Here is a 25,557-nt window from a genome sequence, read left to right as displayed (position 1 = left end):
GTCACATATGTCTTTATTTATGAGGTCCATAATGATATGTTTCATGGCCTTACAGATGAGGCTGTTCAGACTTATGGGTCTGTAATTCCCCGGGTCTGTTGCTAGGCCACTGTTGTGGAGGGGGAATAACTGTAGCTGTTCTCTATTCCACAGGAACAAAGCTTGTGGTTAGGCTATGATTGAAAAGGGCACTTAGTGGTGATGCAATTCATGTTTTAGCCTGTTTAGAGGACAGCCTGGGATGTAGTCTGATCCCATAGAGGCCATATTCTTTGCCTTGGACAGGGTTTTGAGGACCCACTCTTCAGATATGTCTGGTGGGGGGAGTTTGGGAGAAGGTTTTTTGTAAATTCGGAGGGGATAAAGGAGTGAAATTTTCACCAAACCTATCCACTAGCAGGTCTGCTATCTTTGTGGGGCCAGTGTGTTTGTAACTGTTGGCCACCAGTTCTGCCTTTAGGTTACGTACATAGCTGTAAAAGGCCTTATGGTTATCCTTGGCTGTATTTCTCTCAAAGGAGCCCTTGGAGGATTTGCAAGTTGTCTTATTTTCTTGTTGAGGCTGAGGAGGGTGTTTTTGCATTGCTGGGGCCTTGCCTTTATATTCTTGGACAGTTTTTATGTTTTGAGCTGACCAGAGCCTGCTGTCAATTCCTTAAGGCCTTGCTAAAGATGGACTTAGATCATCTAGGTCTATCATAATGATATATAAATAACTTTTGCACCACAGCTAACAGTGTCACTGTCCATTAAAGTGGCATGTTATATACTTTGCCACACTGGCATTCCAATGTCTTACTTGATTACAATATATATTTAAAAGCAACATACTCAAACAGATATGTTATCACTGTATTTCTGAATGTCAGTGCCTTACCTTCCTTGAGTTAATTTATTTTACTGAAGCTATACAGACACTAGATCACTGCATTGCCATTTTGATTAAAACAATTACTTAGCTTTTAAACTAATTGTTAGGAACAAGTATACAACATGTTGCTGGAGAGTGTTAGTTTAGATTTTTTGAAAAATACAATTATCTAAATACAAGTATGCATATATATATATATATATATATATATATATATACACACACACACACACACACACACACACACACACACACACACACACACACACACACACACACACACACACACACACAAAACACATATACTTTGTACACGCATATAGTTTTTAGAAAATTTATTTATTTTTTGTATGTGTAATGCAGGCATTGACTGTAAGGATATTATTGAAAAAGCGGCTAAAAATAAATCAGTTTATATGTGTTAGTTCATGAATATGCCTTGTACCAAAGATATCCTCCTATAACTTTAGAATCCAGAATTACAGTGGACATCTGCTTGAAAAAAATCCAGTAACCAAGCATCAGTTTGTCAAGCACTGCATTTCTACACTTAGTCAAAAGCTATGACAGTTCACCCCTCCTCTTCTCAAGAAATTGCCTGTTAACCATCATTTTCTATTGACTTGAAAGCTAACCTTTTACACCATTCTGAATGCAAATGCCATCATTCAAGACACATAACATAATACTTTCATTCACATATGTTTGCATTATATTCTCACATATAATGCTCAGCAGTCAGTAGGCTATTGCTTTAACTCTTTTATCATTTAGTCTAACCTTCATCACCTAGCTCACCTGTACCACTCCCACCCTCCTCAAGTCTTCATCTGTTTACCCCATTTATAAAAACACATTTATGTGTATAATGTATATGTATAAATATGTACTGGTGCAGTAATCTCTTTTACACAACTTGTAAGTATGCTACTGAACTGTATTACATTTCCTGTTGAATTTATTCTTTACTTAATTTTAATGATCTAGTATACTTTTTGTTTTGATACTTTGTGTACTACTGAGTTGAGACTGAAACTGGTCCATTGAGATCAGAGCTCTATCCTGGTAAACAAATGGAAATGGAGAAATAAATAAAACAAATTAGGATGATGCAATGCAATCTGGTAATATCTTCTAATAAAAAGGCATGGAAAGAGCACTAGTCACCCCTTCTAGCAGTTCCTGTGTAGATCTTTGAAATTTGATATAGGAAGTGTACTGCTACATGGCCCACCTTGCGTTATAATTAAGAATTTCTCTACAATATTAACTTGTCTATCTGTTGGTCCATTTTGTCCTGCAGGATGTTTTCTTAATAACTCCAAAAAGCTTTTGTCTGTGTCTTTTGTGCATCTAACATTTGCTCAGGAGAAAGATTTCAGTTAATTTCAACGGTAATTTGTTCAATAGTACAGTGTATTTCTGCTCCACACAATTGAAGGCAAAATAATTGGCATTTTATATGGAAATGAAAATTTACCATTTATTTATTGTACATTTGCTTAGTATTTTCCCATTGTATTAATAACTTAAATAGTGGTTCAGATAACTACCAAAAACATTTTTTTACTGACAAACAATTATAACAAAGCACAACAGAAAATATTTGTTAGTAGTATGACTTCTGCAGATTACAAGATTCAGCCTTACAGTAATGAGACTGAGATCATTTCTATTCGACCAGTTAGAGCGGTTCTTTCTGTTGTACTCATTGTTGTCATTGTGTTAGATGTGGTGGGAAACGTGCTACTAATACTCTCTGTGTTCAGAAATAGCAAACTCAGAAACACAGGTAAGTGAATCAGTGATGATGCCAAAGTAAATTATTTTAGCCCTTGTTAGAGGCAAAAAGGGTTGTGTTCCTTTATTTGCAGAAAAGAAAGTAAAAAAAAAACTGAACTGAAAAAGAAGTTCTGATTCATAGAGTTGTAGAGAAGCTGTGAAATAAAATTTATGAAATGCAGTCTAACCCTGAAATGAATATATTAATTCTTTTGTTTCATTACACATTTCACTGTTTAACATTTTATTTCCTTAAAGTATGAATGATCAGCATACAAATATATATACATTTCTACCTGTCTCAGGTATCAAACCTTATTTTACAACAGGTATCAGGAAAAAGGTTGTCCACTCATTGACCCCAAATAATTGTTTACTGGGCAAATGTATTTTCATGAGGATTAAATGTATTAGCCTTCTTTTTACTACTGATTTGTAACAAGCAGATTTTGAAACCATTTCATTAAGTAAGAAATTATGAATTATGCCTAGCATATCTGAATAAATTAATTAAATAGAACCAAACTATAACTATGTCTGGTAAAGTTAAACTGAAATAAATATTAACTAAGTTATGGGCAATATAACTATATCCACTGCTGTATTAAATAGCATTTCATCATCTTAGAGATACTTGGATCCTGTGGATGATGCTTTTATTTTGCCAGCATTAAATCATCATTTGATGATTTTTATAATATTGTTGGTTATCCTGTTTCCCAGAAACTATCACTCCTCATGTCAGCCCAGTGTATGCAGAGTTAAGAAAAGATTATACATCCAGAGATTATACCATCAAGCACACACTCTGTAAATAATTTTTGAAATCATATACCGTCAATGTAAAGTTGTAGCTCATAAAATGTACTATTAATCTTAAATTTGATTTAGTTTGTAGGCATGCAAGGTATAACGGTTCTTTTACATCTTACTGCATTGAATCTGGCATGCTGAAAAGGATGAACTCAGCTGATTCGTGATGAAGTGGATATAATTAAAGTCACTGCTTTAGAAGCAACAATGTAAATGATGCTGTTATTGTTTGTTTGTTTGTGTCTTTCGGCTTTTCCCGGTTAGGGGTCACCACAGCGGAACTCCGGTCTGCTAATGATTGGTAGTTGATTTTTATGTGCCGAGTTACCAGCTCTGACACACAACCTTCACCGAAGGTACGCCCATTCACGCATGTCTCCACACAGAAGATGCTCTAGCTGAGAATCAAACCAGACAGCGTCTTACTGTGAGGCGACAACGCTACTGCAGCACCACCACTGTGGGTACTAAATGATGCTGTTATAAATAACTAAAATAGAATTTCCTTTAATCTACTACCCCTAGTTCTCATAATTTGAAATGGTTGAAGCCATATGGGATATAGATGATGCATAGTGCTGTCTACCCTTGTTGGAGGCTTTATGTATTGTCTGTGTGCATGATTTGCCAACTACAACCCATGCTGGTAGTGGTTACACTGCACTGGCTGATATAAAGCCACATTGTTATGCAATACCGAATTAAGATTTTAAAGCACATTCTTCTAGGTTCAAATAAAAGAGAACTGTTTTATCTTTTCTTATACTGATAGCATGTAGAGCAGCTGTCTGTAGTGCTTACAACTCTCTCTGATCAGTAACAAAAGCAGTGTTCTTTCCTGTACAAGGGCCTTTCACTTGTCCTCTATAAAACTGCTTTCTTTTATGAGAAGGGACTTCTTTGGCTGTATGCTGACTAGTATTTGATCAGGAAGATGGGGGCTGTGGTGTGATTTGCCCCACTGTAAAAGCATAGTGTCAGCCAAGATCGGTTTCATGTATTGATCTTAATCTACTAGTTTATATAGTTACCTCAAATACAGCAATGAATATCAACAGTCAAGTAGTAACTAAGATCAGAGGGAGTCAGATTAATCTTAATGAATGCTCTTTGTATGAGATATCTATTTTATGTGCTTTTGTATTTTAAGTGGAGTAACCATTTTTTTCTAGAATCAGTCTTCAGACCAACTAGTTTTTAATGATTAATTGTGTTTAAACTTAGTGAATTTTCATGCAGGCCTATATTCTGTCCCAGCCAGCCTTACAGTGTATTCATTACAAATCTTACCAAAATCTCAGTAGGAAGGAGTATATCTTTGTTAATAAATGATTCAAATAAAGATATGCAAAGGACAGATACTAAAGAGATTGAAGAACATCATTACTGTGCTAAGGGCAATATAATGTGTGGGAACTGAAAAATGAAAATCAACATGAGGAAAAATAAAGTTATGCAGTTTGGTAGAGAGAAGTGTAGGCAATATTCCTATGTGTGAGTGATAAAAATCCAAATTGGAGCTTACTGATAGGTGTTGCAAAACAGTTCAAGTTAATAAACAGAATGCATGGACAACTGATGAAGCCAGCAGCAAGCCTGGCTGTATTAGTGTTGTTTATTTCATCATGAAACCAATACATTGCTGTATTACATATCACTGTATGGGCCTCAGTTGTACTGCTGTGTCCATTTCTAGAAGCTGAAGCAGACAAGGATATTTTCTGGCTTGACCTAGTCCCGGGGATGGTCATAAAAGATGATATGTGAGTATTATCAGAAGACCAATGATGTGAGCTTGTGGGACATAAGTGCAGTCTAGAACAATGGATGAAAAAGGGTATGATAAGGGACATTCAGCAATCTTTAAATGTTCTTAAATGTAAAGCATTTTTAAATGTCATTGATTAAAAAAAACATGATTGCTGTTCACTAAAATGGGATATAAAATGGATTATTTGATAAAGTTGTGAATAAACCTCTGGTACCAATATCTGAGTCAGTCTGAAATTGAATTATCTCCACTAACCCTGGGCAGGGGTATTCTGTAGGTAGAGATGCCATCATGAACAAACTAGACATACTCAGCCATCATCACTGATTATATACCAGTCAGAGTTCTTTAAGAAAAATGATGCATTTTGCCAAGCAGTTAAGCTTTACTGTGTGTATTATTATCTGGTAACTGTACATAGCTTAAGCACAGTGATTGATGGGTCTATATCATTTACTCAAATGATCATTTTAGTGAATACCTTTTGATCAAACCCTTTACACTGAACCTCCTATTCGTCAAAGTCCTCAACTGTCGAAATATATTTTCTCGAATTATATTTGTTGGCCAACACCTGGAACATATTATCTGAAGTAACATGTCCCAGCTAAAACCCGCTCACCATTCAACAATCCATTAAAGTTCATTAATATTCATACCGATGGCAGCATGAATATTCTTAGCCTATTTCTACTTTACTCTTCTCATCAACATAGTGTGATCTCGGAGTTGGTATATTTAATTTTTGGGGGGATGTGGGGGCAAAGCCCTCCACTTGGGGCGTGCAGCGGGGCACAGCCACCCTGCAAAAATGTAGGTTATAAAGTGCTTCCTATCTAGTTTTTAATTTTAAGGGTACGCCCACTTTTGAGTTAACTGGTCTGTCCAGAAGTCTAGTCATATAAGGTGTAGGTTATTTTTAAATTAGAAGTAATAGTAGTGTAAGTTATTTTTTTATGTCAGTAATTCTTTTTTTAAAAAAATATTACATTCTATGTGTTAAAAGAATGTTTAAAGTTTTTAGCTGTTCCAGTTTTTAGGAATAGTTTAGTGATATCACCATTTCAATTTTCTTAGCTGGCCAAGTAAGAGGGTTTGATTTTATGTAGTTCGATATTTAAAGACTTCGGTGAAAAGGAGGTTTGATGTAAAGGGTTGGATTAAAAGTTATTCACTAAAATGATTGTTTGATTAAATTATATAGACCCATGGTTGACTACATAAGTCAAACATGGGTATTAGCAGTTTCTGGAAATAAAAACTTGATAAATGATTTAGGTTGTTACAACTTTCTAAATTAGTGTCAATGCTGTTCTAGAATTTCATGTTTGCATTTAAAGAAGCACAATTTAAAATATTATAGTTATTCAAACATCCTTGTTTTGGTAAATAGTTAATTTTGAAAAAAGAAATCTGTTGTTTAGTGAAATGTAACCCAGTAAAAGAGCAATAAAAGGAATTAAAACTGAAGCTCATTGCAAAGTATGCAGTGATATAATTAACCCTGGCCTTGACATGGTCTTGAGGATAGTCATAAAAGAAATAATGTGAGTATTATCAGAAGCCTTGGGTGATGTGCAGGGCAATGTGATGTTAACAATGAGAATTATTAAGTAGAAAAGAAATGTACAGCAATTATACAATTTAACATAACTGGATAGACATTGTAAGAAGTCTTTCTGAAATAAATGAATCCAAAGGGTATGTATCAGTAGCAGAGAAGTGGTAAGGCACACTCCAAATCTGTGTGCACAGTTATAGAGCACATATTTCCAGAAGACTACAGGCAGACTGAAGGCAGCCTGTAGTTATAGAGTTTCTATTATAAACACCTAGGAGGCATACTGACTGATTCAAAATGGACGTTGTTTGATTACTACAAGGGAATGAAATGAGGAAACTTTTAGTTTCTTACATTTGTGAGAAAATATGGTGATAGCAAGAGACCAAATACAAGAGAAGTAAGGAAACATGTTTTCAGAGGAAGACTTGATGACTACTTAAACAGCACTTTAGCTGACTCAGTAGTAGCAAAATTAGTGGAAGGGAATAGGAAATTGCTTAGAATGCCCTTTTCTAGTGGTAAAACCAGTGATTTAATTTCACAGGATACAAGATAGCTTGTTTAAAATCAATAAAATATTTTGCAAAAAATATATAGGCTATATATTAGCAAATCATGTCAGGAAAGACATGGAAAGAAAATCTGCAAATGGGATATGGATTCTAGTGGTGACATATTGAGAGAAAATGTACAGATTAACTAGGATCAGTGGACTTGCCTGTCACCAGATATTTGTGATTCTTTTATAATATCCAGTATAAGAACATTTTAGTTAGACATTTTGTCAACTAAATAAGGAAAACTATGTAGATATTAATTACTGTTAATTAATAAATCATTGTACTTAAGAGCTAATAAATCTCTACCATCTTAGCTCATTCATCTTTACTTTATAATCCACTTCTCCACTTCCCCTTTTTAGCATCTTTGTTATCTACTATATTACAAATACTGTGAAAACACTATATATAACACCTATTATAGATCCTGTTATTGACAATATGTATTTTTATTTTTACACAATAGAATTGTTAACATTGTTTTTTTATCCTTACCTTATCTGCAAGATGAACTTGAAAATATCTAATGTTCCCAGTGTTCAACCCATGTTAACACATTTAAATAACTAGAAAAATAAACTTAAAATGTTTTATTTGCTTTTATTTAAAATGAACAAATGAAATATATTTTGGTTCACAGCAATACTTCTATTTGTTTTTCTGCAGTTAATGTGCCCATAGTGGGCATACACCTTTTCCATAAATCACTTGGTAAAAGCGTACTTATATGGACAAGTAGTTTGTAATGCCAAAAGTGGCTGCTAACATAGACTACAATACTGAAAGCTGGCACAGTTTTTGCTTCATTTTGGGACCCTTACATTATACTGAATTACACAATAATAATATTTTAAAATATGCATTTCATTCAAAGTGCTCATTTTAGGGTTACAGAGTAGTAATGCAGGTTAGGTTTCGACTAGTGTTATTCATGTTAACCATTTTTTAAAAGAGAAAAACTAAATATACACTTACTACATTTTACATTAAACATTTAGTGTAATGCCAAAACTAATCACATTTATATAAAATGAGATTGTCTTACTGGTTTCTGAATCACTTTGACACATCAGTTCCAATAGTGGTTACTTTAATTTGATTGGCTGCTATATCATGTAATGACTGTATTTTCATTGTACCTGGCAATAATGAAGCAATATTTTTTTTAATTTATACATTTGTTAACTGGGTAAGCCCACCAACACATCTCCTTTTTCAGGGGCACCCTGGGAGCACTGTCTAGTTAAATGACTTGTTCAGTCACACAGTAGGTAAATGAAAGTAAAAAGAATCAAACCCTCCACCTTGGATAAACAAAGCAGTTTATTAACAGTAAGAGCCTTAATCCTCTGCACTAACTGCTATGCAAAGATAATTTGCTGTTAACATAATATTTGATTCAGAAACCAGCGGTGCTGTTTAATACCTTATCAATTTACTTTGTTATTGGCACTCATATGTTTAGCTTTATTGTGCCAAAGTGCACCAGTTTTCATTTTTGCATTCACTAATGCACTGCATAGCGCATGACTATTGTTTGGAAGCCGCCTTTCTTTTCTCCATTTTGCTTGCCTTCAATTTGAAATGTTAACTACACTATTAAGAAACAAATTAATTCTAGCAACACTGAACAGGCATATTTTACTTGTGAAGAGAGTTAATTAAATATTATCACTTTAAATAAAAATTTCTTGTATTTAATGTATGAATTCTAGAAACATTGTGTGGTTTTATTGTCATATTATGATTTACTATACACAGAATCTTTTCTGTTGAAGGTTAGTAATATTTACTTGACAAGTATATTAAGCATTCTCCACACAGTAATAACAACAATATATTTAATAAAATTGGGTAAGATAATAATTCAGCAACATCTATTTAAGCAAACCATGTGTGGCATATGCCCATATTTTGTATGGTGTAATATGATATGCTATACAGTAAATGGATGAATATATTACTGTATCATTAGAATTCAGCAATGGAAGTAGAAAACTGGTTCATATTAAAAATGCATGAATGTGTTAGAATGTTAAGTAAAATAAACTAAGAGTTGACTACATTCCCTGAAATATATCAGGAAATACATACTTAGAGCAAAATATGAAATTGTTATGCAACAATTTGCTAAATGTGCTTCCGTGAATCAAGTTTCAAACTACAAAATAATCTGAAGAATATTTAAAAAAGAAACATTATCAAGAGACAGATATATATTTTATATATATACATATATATATATATATATATATATATATATATATATATATATATATATATATATATATATATATATATATATTTACACCTCTCAACTGTCCAGAGTTTTGCCTCATAGTCTCATATTTTTGGTCTACAGTTCATAAAATTTGTAAAACTAAAAATAAAAACATATGCTGGCTAAGGACCATGTACTTTAAGAGAGATTAAGTGCTTTCATTGCTTCATATTCATGGATCTTCATCAGAATACAATTGCATCACTTCCTTTCTTTTTATACATTAATATTTAAGTTGGTTTAAATAATTATTTTGAATGATTAAAACAATTAAATCTACAATTACACTTATAAAATGTTCATAAATATTTCTATCAAAGTTAACAAAAGTACTTAAAATTCATTAAATGTATTATAACCTTATCAGCGACCTATGAACATGTTACAACTTAACCATAAATAGCTCTGTGTTACAATATATTTTCAACAACAATCCAAATAAATTAATACTTAAAAATCCCATTGTTATATTATGATCACAAGTATACCAGTAACATATAAAGATGTTAAAGCTTTGCTGATCTGACCATAAGCATACTGATAGATACTGTGTCATTGATCTCTGGTGCCTTCATGGCATTTAACACAATCTGCCAATATAACTCTTTGTATTCTAGGTAGGTCTCCCAATTACTATCCCTAACATCTTTTGGGACTTTTTCCAATAAATAAAATATAAACTTTAAAATCTACTGCATTCTTTTGAATGCTTGCAAATTGCATTTCCAGCATCACCTCTTTTAATAGCATAGATGTGTTTATACATTTTATTTCACAGGCATTTCAGTTTTACCAACATAGAAACTAGGGTAGCTAAGGCAAGTCACTAGGTAAACTACTCCATTAGTTTTACAGTTAAGTTTGCCTTGTGCCATAATTACTTTTGAATAATTTTCCACCATCACATTCACACTGTTGTTAACATATCTACACTGAGGGCATGCCCCAGAGTTGTATATTCCCCTATTTGTTTCAATAATATTTTCATTTAAAAATCTATAACTAATATTTTTCTACTGTTCCACAAAAATGTGATTTCATATTTCTCACTTTCTTATATACAGTTTGTGAGTCTGCACCTAATTTATTAACAAGATGAAAAGAATCAAAGTCTTTATTACAATTCTAGTTCAGAATACATTTTATATCATTCACTTTCTTTCCATATGTAGGAACCATTGCTCTATGATATTCACTACTTTGCCCTACAGTTTTCTGTACACCTAAGAATTACCTGATATTTAGTGCATCCTCCATTTAAAATTTCATCTCCAAATATGTAGTCATGTACCGTCGATAGCTCCTGTTTGAAACCATCTTCTGTAAAAAATGTAGTTCCACTTAAATCTTTCATCACTTGTTACCAGTCTAGATGATCTTATCATTTGCCTCTTAACCAGATTTTACTTTTGTCATAAGGGGTGATGACAATTAAAGTGTAATAGACTGTTAAAATATGTAGTCTTTCTATAAATAATAAATTAATACCTCAATTCTTTATTATTCTTACTTATACTGATATCTAAGATATTTGTGGCCTCTGGCTTTGATTCAACAGGAAATTTTAATAATGGTGTAGCACCACTGATATAAACAAGAAATTCATCCACATTTTTCATGTCCCCTACCCAATTCCTAAAAATGTAATCCAAAACTCAATAATAATTTATATATATTTCCAAAACCATGAGTTGAATATTAAGTTTATCTGTCACCACCACAGAACAATTGGAGCCGCTTGGGCCCACATTGTTATTTCACTGATCTGTTTCTAGTATTTGTGTTCAAAAACCCCAAAACTATTACAAAACACCATTTCCATAAACTTCATAATGATATTAATTTAATCCTGAATATAATAACTGTTTTTAATCAAGGCTTCATTGAACCATTCCATTCCTGTGTCATGGGGGATGACCAAAAAATAAATCTTTTACAATAATCCACATTAAAAAAAAAGGATTTTTAGAACCTCCGGCTGACACAATAGGTCTCAGTGGAGGATCACTCAAAGAATTGTGGACCTTCAAAATTCCAAAAATAGAATTAACTAAGGTTTTATAACTTTTAAATAATTCATTACATTTCCAGACAATTCATATTCCATACCAGTGTCATTTAACCACATATCCCACTTGTAATAAGCAACAGTCACCTAGTTTTTGGATACAGTTAAAAATATGTACCACCATTTAAATAATCTAGCATATTTTGTGGAAAAGGAAACTGTCCATAATATCAGCACACCATTCATTATCATGCTTCATATTTCATATTGATCTATCACCCTGTAAATTATTCACTCATTAACTTTCATTCTTTCTTTCACTGACAGACTGTGAAAGTTATGCACATTGTTGTGTGCATGAGAGATCTACCATATATCATGTTTATAAAGTTTTTCATAAAAGGCAATCAGGGGGTGATTAAAATTACTTTTCTTATTAACTTATCAGGGTTTTGCCCACCATTGTCATTACCTTCAAAAGGAAAAATCAGATTCAATTTCCTAGCATGCATTTCAAGTTCTAATAATGCATCCACCAAGTTCTATTTTATTGCTGGTATAAAAGTAAAATTCTTTCTAAACAGTTCACCAAACACTGAGGTAATTGTCATATGGCTATTATTAAATATCTTAAATATCCCCAAATCATATACAGTACCTTGTTCATTGCTCATTGAAAAAGTCCTTGTCATTTGCTCCCTCACTGTCAAATTGGTTTGTAATTTGGGCAATCATGGCACACCTCTGTATAATTCAATCGAGTTGCTCCTGGGACTGAATAATTCTTCTCCAGTAACCTGGAAGATCTCCTCAGTAGGGCACAGAGAGGTAAAGATGAACTTCCTCTGCTGACTTATTAATAACTTCACCATTGTTCACTTCATTTTCTGAGATTTCCTGTGCCTCCTTTTATCCTTTCACTGTTTTACTTATTTGGAGCTTGATAAACCTTCTTATTTAAATAATTTTTCTCCTCCTTCTTTAATTTATTCTCTTTTCTTTTCTGTGTTACCTCATAGTGCTACTCAACATTGGTAAGAATTGTTGTGCACATATCCTGAAATATGCTGAGCAATGTCACCAGATATTTCTTTTAGCAAATTTTTGACTTTTTCCACTAATTTCTCCATTGTTCTGTCATTATCTCTCATCAGGAGGTGCATCATGTCTGTACCAGTCTTATCAAATAATTCAAATGTACATGCTCTGATATGCATTCTTAAACTTTTGGTACACAATGCAGTCTAATGCTATCCTGAAAGAAGACATTATCCAAATGTAACTGCTCTGATATCTTTTCAAAAGTTTTTCAAACCTATAGAGCTTTGTTTGGAGGGTTTCATTCGATACAGGTGTAATCGTAATAACGTCCCTGTTCAAACTAAATGTTTGAACTACTCATTAAAAGTACCAGTTTCACATTTGTTTACATTGTTACTGCCATTATCCTTGTTTCTCACATTAATAGGAGACTTTGTGGTTTTCTGGTAAATCATTGAGAGTAAAGTCAATAAATAATAACATTACATCTGAGTCTCAGATTTCATATCCTTCAGAAGATGCATGATAATGCAAAAACTATTATTCTAACAACTTTATAAGTTTATAAAAGCAATATTTAAAGTTAGTTCACAATTTTGGGCCTTTATCCTACCAGTATTCATATGATTCATCTGAATTTTATTGAATGTATGTATGTTTGTTTGATAAACACAAGGGGTGGTAAAGCTATGTTTTGTCAATACATGTAAGTGGGGTTTGGGGAGGGGTGAGAGTGTTTTTGCGTGTGCTTGGGTGTATGAGTAAGGGTTAGGTAAGGGCATAGCCTTAATGTGTCTGTGTGAGTGTGTGTGTGTGTGTGTGTGTGTGTGTGTGTGTGTGTGTGTGTGTGTGTGTATATGTGTGTGTGTGGGGGGGGGGTAAGAGTTAGCGTAGAGGTTAGGTAAGCAGATAGATGTAATGTTGATAGCCTGTGTTGATGTGTGTTTGTGTATTTCAGTTTGTCTTGTGTAGTGGTAGTGTTATGGACAGAGTTTTCTAAGGAAAGGTGTAGGGTTTAAGTTGGGGATGAGGGCAGGATTAGGAGTAACATGCATTAATAAAGTATGTGCAAGTGTTAGTGGGTTAGGGCTTATCGCTCTCTTGTTTCCCTTTAAAGATGAACAGGTGAGGCAGTCAGGCTCACATGTCCTCGGTATTTATACACTTGTGCAAGCCTCTAGAAAACTTCTTAAAGGTGTACATACATATTGATCTACATCCTCCCTCTTTAATGAACTGCCCACAATACAATGACATTTGAAAAGCAACATGCAATTAGACAGACAATAAGAAATAAACACAACACTCATGTCCAAGTTGCTGTGTATCTGGAACACAGCCTGGAAATGTGATCTGATCTAGTAATATAGCAATCAGAACTGGATTTAGCAACAGAGACGGTCATTTGTGAACAACTTGCTTCAAGAGTTTTGGGATTCTTCTCAGGAACAGGGATATTTACTGGAATGTCTTCTGGAACTGGAACGCTGGATAACTCACACTGAGATATAGACTCTTTCTCACAGGTATGATACTGCAATACAGGCTCAGACACAGAGATTAAATGTTTCCAATTCTGCCTAAATTCTTCTCGTTGCGATTCCACATTGTATGATCTTGGCTCTGGACATATACTTTACACATCACCAATACGATCAAAACCTTTGGACATCTGCATCCTCACTATTTCCCCTTCTTGTAATGGATTGAGTGGTTTGCTGGTCAACATAATAGGACTTCTGGGATAGGCGCTTCTTTAACAGATTGGCTTTCACTGATCTATTGTTCTTAACACAGGGGAACAAATAATGAACTACTAATGGTTAGTATGGTTCTGGTTTGTCTCGACAAAAGTCTCTGTGCAGGTGAACCAAGATGTTTATCATGAGGAACTTTTCTGAGATTAAAAAGATCCAAGAAAACATCGCTATTGTCTCATTTTGACTTTTCTAGTAATTGTTTCGCAATTTGAACTGCATGTTCTGCCAAACCATTTGACTGCAGGTACTCAGGGCTACTTGTGACATGAGTAAAGTCCCACTCTTCAGCAAGTCTTTTGAACTGCTGGCTTGTAAACTGTGTATCATTATCAGAAATAACTTTGTGCAGCCTACCATGGACTGCAAAATAACACCTGATCTTAGTAATGAAAGTATTGGATACTAGATTAGGAAGTAGGTCAATCACGAACCAATTTGAATAAGAATCTACTAACATTAAGTATTGTTGACCATTTGACACAAAAATGTCTGTAGCTACTGTTGACCAAGGTAGTTCAGGAATCTGGTTTAGCTGAAATGGTTCTTTCTGCTGACGTAGCTTAGTACTATTACATACAGAACAAGATGAAAGCACTATCTCAATGTCCTGTGACATAGAAGGCCAAAATACTAGTTGTCTCACCCTTCTTTTGGTAGAATCAGTTCCTGGGTGGCCATGATGCAAAATAGTAATATAGTCTTGTTGCAAGGACTTTGGAACAATTATTTTTGGACCTTTCATAATGATATCATTGTCAAACAAAATCTCATCTCTGTAAGAAAAATATGGTTGCACTTCCACTGGTAAACAAGATTGCTTTGAAGGCCATCCTTGACTGATAATGTGGTTGAGATTCTGAGGAACTGGATCTGAGGCTGTATAACTTCTAAGCTCTTCAACACATGTGGAAGAAAAATTTCTCACTTCCATGACTTCAAAATCAAGTTTCTCATTTTCATGCTGTTCAGTGGTATTTCTGGGTGATCTGGATAAAGAATCAGCAAGATAGAAAAGTTTGCCTTTTGTGTAGACAAGATTGAAATTATACGTTTGCAATTTCAACATCATGCATTGTAATATGGCTGGAGCTGTATGCATAGGCTTTCTCAAAATAGCAACTAGAGGTTGTGATCTATTTCATTCTGGATAGGTTCGCCATAAATATAATCATGGAACTTTGAACATGCAAACACAATTGGCAAGAGTTCTTTCTCAATCTGAGTATATTGCATTTCAGTTTGGGTCAGAGTTCTGGATGCATAGGCTACTTCTCATCCCTCTTGAAGAATGACTGCACCAAGACCAAACTTCAAAGCATCACAAGAAAGAGTAACTGGTTTGTGAACATCATAGTATCTGAGAGTTGGTGGACTGGCAATTTTCTGTTTCAGGGCATCAAATGCTGTCTGGTGTTGCTCTAACCAAGACCATGCTATATCATTACATGTTAGCTCTCTGAGTGGTGCTGAAAGTTGGCTCAAGTCTGGAATGAACTTGCCTAGATAGTTAATCACCCCAAGAAAACATTTTAGGGATGGAACATTTTCTGGAGCTGGCATCTTGAGAATCGCTGTTTGCTTGGAAGGATCTGGTCGTAAGCCTGAACTGGTAAATAAATGACCAACATAAGTAACTTCTCATAGCCTGAATTTGCACTTCTGAAGATTTCATTTAAGATTCACTTCAAGTGCTCTGGCCAGAACTTTCTTGAGGTTTCTGTCATGCTTTGCTTCATCATTACCTCCTACTAGAATATTATCTAGTTTAATAGCATACAGATACCCAGAAAAAATCTGCTCCATTGTACACTGAAAGACTTCACTGGCAGAATTTATCCCAAATGGCATTCTTAAAAAATCTGTACCTGCCAAAAGGAGTGCTGAAAATGGTTAGCAATGAGGACTTTCTGTCAAGCAAAATCTGTCATAATGAACTCTTTGCATCTAAGACAAAAAACAGTGGCATTTGGCATAAGAGCTGCAACTTCTTTGACTGTACAAACACATTGGATGATGAGGTCTTTTTAGGGCTTTGTTCAAATCTCTTAGATCAATACATATTCTGGTATCATCTGAGCTTTTCTTATGAGCAACAACCATGGGAATACCCATTCAGTTGGTTCTTCAACTGGACAAATTATACCTTGGTGCACCATTTCCATTTTATCTAGCTCAGCTTTGACTCTGTTCTGCACAGGTACTGGAACTTTCTGGGCTGGCCTGACAACTGGATTGACCTCTGGGTCTAACTTCATGGAGTACACAACTGGGAGTTTGCCTAGTTTGTCTTCGAAAAGATCAGCATTTGTAGAAAAAACTGACTGGGCAAAATTGGAACAGTGGTCTTTCAAGCTAACATGATGCACTTCCTTATTAAATGAAAGTAGTCCCATTTTCAAACTGTCCCTGAGGCCTAATAATGACTGGATGTGCCTTTTGACCACTTAAAATTGCAAGTTATAGCTGTTCCCAGCAAAGTAACATTAAAGCACTACTGAACCTTCAGTTTGAATTTCTTCACCTTCATAAGCAACAAGCTTTGCACACTTTTCCAAATCAAGCTTCTCACCAGCACATACTCTAGCAAATGTTTCTGCAGATATAACATTGCACTTTGAATCTGTGTCAGTTTTGAGCTCTATGGGTTTTCCATTTATCTGAACAGTACAAAATACTTCATTCTTTGCTTATAAATCTACTGCATTGACTGTTTCATTAACACAGACACAGCATCAACATAAAAAGTAGGGTCACAGCTTTCTACTTGATCAACTTGTCTCTTTGAATGTTTCCTTTTAATAAAGGAATGCTTCATATTTGATTTACAAAACCCTTTGAAATTATTCCACTTATTGCATTTGTGGCACTGCTGACCAAAAGCTAAGCACTTTTCTCTTTTGGGCTCATGATTTGCACCACAACAGTTGACTATGAAACTGGGTACAGGCACATACTTTGAGTTTGCTGACTCACTCTTGTGCTTCACTGAGACTGTATGTATTCTGGAATTTGCTAGAAAAGTATGGGGTTTCCCAGGGAGTGTTACAGGCTTTACAGTTGCTGCCATGTGCTTAGGCTTATTTCTTTTAACCTCGTGCTGTATAATATCAACACGAGCACTAGAAGATATTGGAAGCATGCATTTCTTATTTGTAAGCATATTTGTGTGCTTTTCTGTGAGCTCATATATCTGATAAATCTCAATGGCCTTATTCAAAGTTAATCACTGTCATTAAGCAAAATCTTTCTCATAGCATCCTCTTTAATACCACACACAAGTCTGTCTTTTATCAACTCATCCCTTAAATTACCAGATATGCACATTTTAGCCTTGTTTCTCAAATCAGTTATATATGCCGCAAAAGTTTCCCCAGACTTTTGATTTCTTGTGTAAAATAAGTGCCTTTCCATTGTAATATTTGTTTGGGGGTTACACATTTCTCTAAATTTATGTTTTAAGCAGTCAGGGTCTTCCCTTCTCTCAGCTGGTACCACTATATGATGGTTTTTCCCATTCCCTGCAAACACAGCAAATGAACGTCCTCTTTCTATAGTTTCTGAACTGGATAAATATGAAAATATCATACTCTTGCTCAAACACTCTCCAATTCTCAGCAATATTATTGTCAAAGACAAGTGAAGCTGGTTTTCAAAATCCATCTGCCATGCCAACAAAGTATACCCAAACACAGTGAAAAAATGGCCCTTGTAATTATATACGAGCATGCACACACAGCAAGTACTTGTAATAACATTCAAATGCACCATAAACTCTGAAATACTGTACTTTGTGAAATATGCCCTGAAATGGCTGTATTTTGTGAAATAACTGTACTGTAATACTGCACAAATATGCAAAGCCATTATATACTTCGGATATCTTGAATAGCTTTAAGAAATGTGGCTATAAGCTACTTCAAAAAAAATGCACTCGTTTTCCTTATTTTATTCATTTTATGTGATTCGGACTTTATTTTAAACATTTTCAGTACTTATTTAAATATTTTTTCAATATGTTGCAGTTTCAGACATTTTGTTTACTTAAAAATTAATTTACAGCGTTCTGTGTGCTTCATTTCATATTTTGCAAATAGATCATTTAAGTAAGCTTTGGTACATGAAATATGTTTCTGACCTGTTTTTGCAAGTTAAACATGCAGTAGGGATGATCCATTCCTCTATATGCCTTCTTGGTCTGTAATCTGGATTTCTGGATCCCATTCTGACACCATGTTACTCGTCTTGTTTCCCTTTAAAGATGAACAGGTGGGGTAGTTTGTTTACATGCTTTATTACAAAGAAACACATCAAGATGGATAGCAGCAGTGCAAAATATAAACAAACTGATTGACAGACTACACAGACATACATGCTTACATCTTAACAGCTAACTACAAAATGGCAGTCAGGCTCAAACATGCTCAGTATCTATACACTTGAGCAAGCTCCTAGAAAGCTTCTAAAAGTTGTACATACATATTGATCTACAGGATTAGAATAAGGGTTTGGAAAGAGAATAGTTTTAGTGTGTATGCAAGTACTGGTGGGTTATGGTTATGATAAGGGCTATGTTTTGTGTGTGTGTGTGTGTGTGTGTGTGTGTGTGTGTGTGTGTGTGTGTGTGTGTGTGTGTGTGTGTGTGCATATGCGTGCATGTGTGTGTGTGTGTGTGTGTGTGTGTGTGTGTGTGTGTGTATGTATGTGTGTGTATCTAGTGGGTATCCATGCTGCTTTGTGTAGGGATAGTGTTATGAAACCATTTTTTTCTACAGTAATGTGTATGCAATATGGTCTAGCCCTGGCTGCCCACATTACTAATGTGTGCTAAATGTCACTCAGGCTCTGACCCTGGTGCTAATCCTAAGCATACACCTTACCTTAGCTAAACCTTTTTGAAACACTGATATTATTCAGACAAATTAGGTATGAATAGTGTGGTATGGCTATAGTTTGTATATTGCAAAAGAAGCTGGCTACCCTTTCATAATCTTCTGGATGCTCAGTCATTTTATGTTGTCAGTAATATGAATGTTCAAAATGTGTATGAATGTTCAAGATATTTTGGGCGATCTTTTGTATGTTGACATTTTAACATTTTCAACATTCATGATTTGATCATTTATATATAGATATAGATATTTATTTGTTTATAGATTGATAGCTATCTATATCTACTTAGCTATATTTACACACACATACACATATATGGATCTCTATCAGATGATCAGGTTTTCAGAAACTCAAAATTCATATGGTCAGGACCATATGATCGAGTTTGCAAAAATTCAAACATCAAACACACACACACACACACACACACACACACACACACACACACACACACACACACACACACACACACACACACACATATCTACAAAAATAAACCAACATCGAGATGGCACTACAGTGAGGAAAAGGGTAAATTTCCCAATCTGCACTGTACCACAATCTCCATTCAAAAGCTTTGGGTTTTCAAAAACTCAGTCATTTGGTCCCAACCATATGACTTTTGAGTTTTAGAAAACTTGACCAACTGATAGGGGTACATACATAAATCCAATACAACAGGATGGTCAGCACCTACAAAAATATCAAATAAGTATAAATTTGCAGGAACCAATAAAAAAAATCTTTATACCTCAAACTGTACTGTGAAGGCTTTGGTGTTGTATCGATATATATATATATATATATATATATATATATATATATATATATATATATATATATATATTTGGGGGTCTGTGCGCCTGTGTATATGTATTTATAATCAAGATTTTTTCTTGTTTCCTGAAAGTTTCTGCTTATTTGATCATTTTTGTCACTGCTGGTCATCCTGTTGTGTTAGATTATTTATTTCAAGGCCATGCATTGTTGCTGTTTGAATGAGCAATGATTCAGTGTGGTGTTTTTATATCTAACAGTGTGTCGATCTATCTATCTATCTATCTATCTATCTATCTATCTATCTATCTATCTATCTATTTTTTTAATTTCTTTGTAGGCTGTACATATCTTGCAGATTAATAAAAACTTCCAGAATTACTACATCTCAGTAAAACACACATTTGAAGTTATACAAACCACTAACTGTAAGGTCAAGTTTGAATAAATGAGGCCTTTAACACAGGTTTTGCATCTCACCATATCATGGTTTACAGAATCAAATTCAATGAATCAAGCTATCAGTTAAATGTAAAGTTATTTCTTGTCTATGTTATGACTCTGACAGATGACGAATCTTGCCTGTGATCTAGATTAAGTGATAACAGTCCATAAAACAGTTGCTGAATGCCATGTTATTGTTTAGGCAGTATGCTCTAGAACTATCTCTCAAGCTCTTAGCGCAAGAAATGTGGACAAAGCCTAAATAATAAAGGAGGGCAAAAGTCCAACAATAGGGACGGATTTTAAATATTGCTCTTATAAATTAAGAAAATTGCTAGAATAACAGAATTTGTGTTAGTAGGCATTTTCTGAAGGAAATGGAGGCTATGAAGACTGAAACTCAAATGTGTGTCATTATTTAGTGACTTCATTCCTCAGTGATTGACAGAAAACCACAAAGTTTATGAAGCAGAGGCCAAAAATATGAGGGAAAAATCTATACATTCTGATTAATCTGAATAGTTGAGAGGTATGGCTCTACACATTATTCAGTAGTTTCTCCAGTGAGGGATGTGATTTGCAGATGACATTTTTTCCCTTCTGATCTTCCAAGATTGGATGTAGATTGCCTGACAACAATCTATATGGCCTGACTGATAGGGATAGCTGCTTCATCCTGCACTGTCCACCTTCATCTGACTGAGAAAAGGGACAGAAGAGTAACAGCTATGTCTTCATCTCTGATGAGGAAGTTCTGCAACAGGATGAGCAGCATTTATTCTGTAACAGCCAGTCCCCTCCAACAGTCAAAGACATTTCCAAATCTAGCTGTCTGCACTGATTACACAGTTATTACCAACCTCAGGAATTGATTATATATTACTTTTTAGATTCGCCAAACAGAAACAAATATTAGAAGCATTTGGGTGCATTTTTAATTGCATCTATGGTTTATTTTTTTTGTTTTTCTTTACTACAGGTAATTTCCTAGTTGTGAATTTGTCAGTATCTGACCTACTAATTGCAGTGTACCATTATCCTCTAACCTTACGTGCCATGTTCTTCGATGGGTGGACACTAGCCTTTCATCACTGCTTTGCAAGTGGATTCATAATGGCCTTGAGTGTCGTGGGTGCAGATTTCAGCATTACAGTAATCGCCATCAATCGTTACTTCTATATCTGCCACAGCAAGATATACAGCAGAATATTTAATGTGAAACTCACATGCTGCTGGCTCGGACTGATATGGTTTTTTACTTTTCTAGCTCTCATCCCACATATATTTTTTAATACGCTCCAGTATGATCCACGGATATATTCCTGCACTTTAGCACAGACTGTGAGTTTAGAATTCACCTTTGCTGCTGTAATAATACATTTTGTATTTCCAATAATTATTGTTGTGGTCTGCTACTTAAGGATTTGGTCACTAGCAGTTGCAGCCAAAAATCGGGTCAGCCAAGGCAGTAAGGAGAAATTAAGAGCTCATGCATTAAAACATTTTTTTTCAATATTTGTGGTTTTTGTAATTTTTGCATTTTGCTGGGGCCCTATGAATTTTATAGGTTTAGCAATAGCAATTAGCCCAAATAAGGTTGCACCAAATATACCATTTTGGTTATTTTGCCTATCGTACTATATGGCTTATTTTAATAGTTGCCTGAATGGTGTTCTCTATGGAGTACTGAACCAAAAATTTCAAAAGGAGTATATAAAAATATTTATGTCCCTTTGTACTGTCTTTTGTGCTCATGTCAAAAGATGAGATAAAATGTTAACTTATGAATTAGCACACGTAAAACACATGATATTTTCAGTAAGTTTGTACATGTTGCTTAAGGGTCTTAAATACATTATACAAATGTACTACAGGTGATTTATAAATAAAAAATATATAATTTTCATTTTTCTAGTATATCAATAATTTTCATTTTTCTAGTATTATATCAATAATTTGGGAAAATATTATATTGACTCCTTTATTTTAAATTTTTTCTGTGTAAACCATGGAATTACTTTAAAATTCTACACAGTTTACATTATGTATCAATATTTCAATGTGATAATTCAGATATACTAAAGAAATATATTAGTGAACAGCCATTTAGTTTATTGAACAAATCCAAATAGCAAGACAGAAAATATTCTGATAAAGTTTAAATGATATTGATATATGGTGAAGAAACTAAACATGTGACCATATGCATAGATATTGTATTATTTACTTGACTGACTAACTAGGAATCTACTTGACTGACTAACTAGGAAGAATGCAAGGTACAACATGACTTTCAACTGCACTGACTTGGAGTTTAGCATTCTATCAAAAATATGTAAATGATAATTAGCATTTAAACTTAGATATTTAAATGAGAATTAGTTTATGTTACAAAACTTTCAGTATTAACACCCATAGCTCAGTGTGTTAGGTGTCAAAGAACTGAAATGGACTGACCTTGGACACTTCAAGTCTGATGAACACATGGTTTATTATACTGGAAACAATAAACAAAGTAGAACTGTTTATCATTTATAATTAAGAAGAAGCTTGTAAGTAACTGTAATAAAATGAAATGCACTCATTGAATGCTTAATACTTAATTCTTCTATGAAGAAGACTCACTAACATCACCGTCATACAGATTTCTGCCCCAATAACCAAGACTAAGAGAGTAACTGGTCACTTCTATTTGTAAGTACAAGCTGAACTTGACAGAATGTGCAAACAAAATAAGCTGATAGTCATGTGTGAACAGACTGTGAAAACACAGAACAAAGAAGATCAAGTGTTCGCAAAATATGTGCTCAGACTGAATTTTGTAAGAGAAACAGCCTGTTCATTTCATACACCATCTTTTAGCAGCATATGTGGTGACTGTAGAAATGGATCTGACCCTATGACTGTATAGCCATTAGACTGACTGTGTCTGTGGAAGTAAACAATGAAAAAGTTCAATTACATCAAGAAAAACAAAACGAGGGTCTGGATGTGGTACAGATCACCAGTCTCAGGCAAGACTATGCTATCTGTCATCTCAGAATAAGTTCTGAATTTCACAGCCGCATTGGTTTAATCAATGCTGTAATTCTGTAAAGTGATCTATAGCACCTATACATAAAATTATATATTGCCAGTCTGCAGATGGAACAACAAAATAGAGCCACATATGCTAAGGTACTCACTTGTAATCTACCCAAATCGCCAAGACTTCCTAAAAGCATCTTATAGTGGCCCTGCACACATTCAAATAAGACAGAATCTCACACAAGAAAACCATAGTAGCTCCGCTTTGAAGCCCATAAGACAACACAGCACAAAGCCAAACGTTCTAATTATTGGGGATTCCATTGTAAGACATACTGATGTCCCCCTTAACAGGCTGAACAAGGAGAAGATCACAGTGAGCTGTCTGTCTGGAGCCAGGCTCCACCAGATCATGCATGCACTTAAGTCTGTAAACCACAAGTACCAGTATGACATGGTCATAGTCCATGTGGGCATAAATGACCTAAGACGTACCTCACTAAACTATATGAAGAGAGACATGATAGAACTCTCAGAATATGTGTCCAGACAGGAATGAATTTAGCCTTGAGTAGCATCCTTCCTTCACCAATGATGATGCCACAGTACCAGAAAAAAAGTGATTGACTTCAACAATTGGCTTAGTTTCTGTTGTTACAACAAGGGGATCCAATATCTGTCAGCCTGGGAAGACATAATCAACAAACCATGATGCTGCACCAGAGATGGTTTGCACTTGCTGTCACTTGGCTTCTGGATACTGGCAAAAACTTCATCTATCCTCATGGTGCCTTTTTTAGGTCATGCCAAGTTGTTAAACTCTCCAACATAAAAAAAAATCTTTCATGACTACCTAAAGGTATTGCTATTGAACACTAGGAGTTTAAATAAAAAACTGCACTCCCTGAAAGCACTCTTCACCCTGGAGAATGCAGACATATGTGCAGTCACAGAACCATAGAAAGCACCCTGGCTATCAAAGGCTACAATGACTTTCATACATTTCAGTCCCACTCAAATCATGATAAAACAAAGGGAGGATATGTCTCAATATTCATAAAGAACAAGTACACTAGTAGACTGGTCCTACAACATGACCCGCTTGAGCTGCTCCATGCACAACTAACTATAGGTGTGACCCCCTATCATATCCTAGCTACAGATCCCCTAACATGAGTCTGAAAATCCACACCTCCTACCTAAACCTATTGGAATGTCTTAACATTCAGCCTGATACCATATTTATGGGTGATTTTATTTTAACTACCCCTTCATAAACTGGGAGATTATATGACCCGTAATTCACTTGCTCAGTGGTTTTTGGACTTCATAAATGCAAAAACCCTGGAGCAACTAGTAAGCTCCCCAACTAGAGATACAAATATCCTAGACCTAATACTTACGAACATGGGGGGATGCAGCTCCCTCCCATGCATTAACTCCTCCCTGGTAAGATCTGACCACAAAATTATCTCCTTTAGTATAAAAAACTACCCTAGAACCCCCATCAAACTCCATACCTGTTAAGAACCTTGCTAAGGCCAATTAGCTCAATCTAACTGAAAGCTTATTAAACTTCCAAGCCCCTCTGAACCTGGATGACACTGAGGCCTACTCTGAGCTATACACAAAAGCACTGTACAAACAGATGCATAGCTGCATGGAGGTGGCAGTACCTGTCTGGGTCGGGTCTATATCAGATAATCGAAGTTTAAGAACTTCGAACACCATATGGTCGACCCCATATGATCGGAGTACTGAAAGTACGAATACTTGAAAAAAAACAAAAAAAAAAAGTAACTGCTTTAAGCAGGGGGAAAGCCCCCTGCACCCCCCCACACAACTCTGAGATCGCACTTTAACAGAGTATGGCGTGAAAAGGGAAGATTTCAGAGTTGGTATATTTAAGTAGCGGGGGTTGTGGGGGGGGTGCAGGAGGGCTTGCCCCCCTGCTTAAACCCATTTTCT

General features: G+C 34.9%; 1 protein-coding gene across 1 annotated transcript; it reads left to right on the top strand.

Moving 5' to 3' along the window:
• The first annotated feature begins 2,488 nt into the window (after window positions 1-2,488).
• On the top strand, window positions 2,489-22,329 carry LOC122787988 (melatonin receptor type 1C-like). The gene is made up of 2 exons (XM_044054914.1): window positions 2,489-2,663; window positions 21,542-22,329. The coding sequence occupies exons 1-2, from the start codon at window positions 2,489-2,491 to the stop codon at window positions 22,327-22,329; spliced, it is 963 nt and encodes a 320-aa protein (XP_043910849.1).
• The last annotated feature ends 3,228 nt before the right edge of the window (window positions 22,330-25,557 follow it).

Source organism: Protopterus annectens, chromosome 13.part0 (genome assembly GCF_019279795.1).
Source record: "Protopterus annectens isolate FY-2018-M chromosome 13.part0, PAN1.0, whole genome shotgun sequence".
Taxonomy (NCBI): domain Eukaryota; kingdom Metazoa; phylum Chordata; order Ceratodontiformes; family Protopteridae; genus Protopterus; species Protopterus annectens.
Note: the sequence above shows the minus strand (reverse complement) of the source record. Positions and strands in the feature narration are given on the sequence as shown.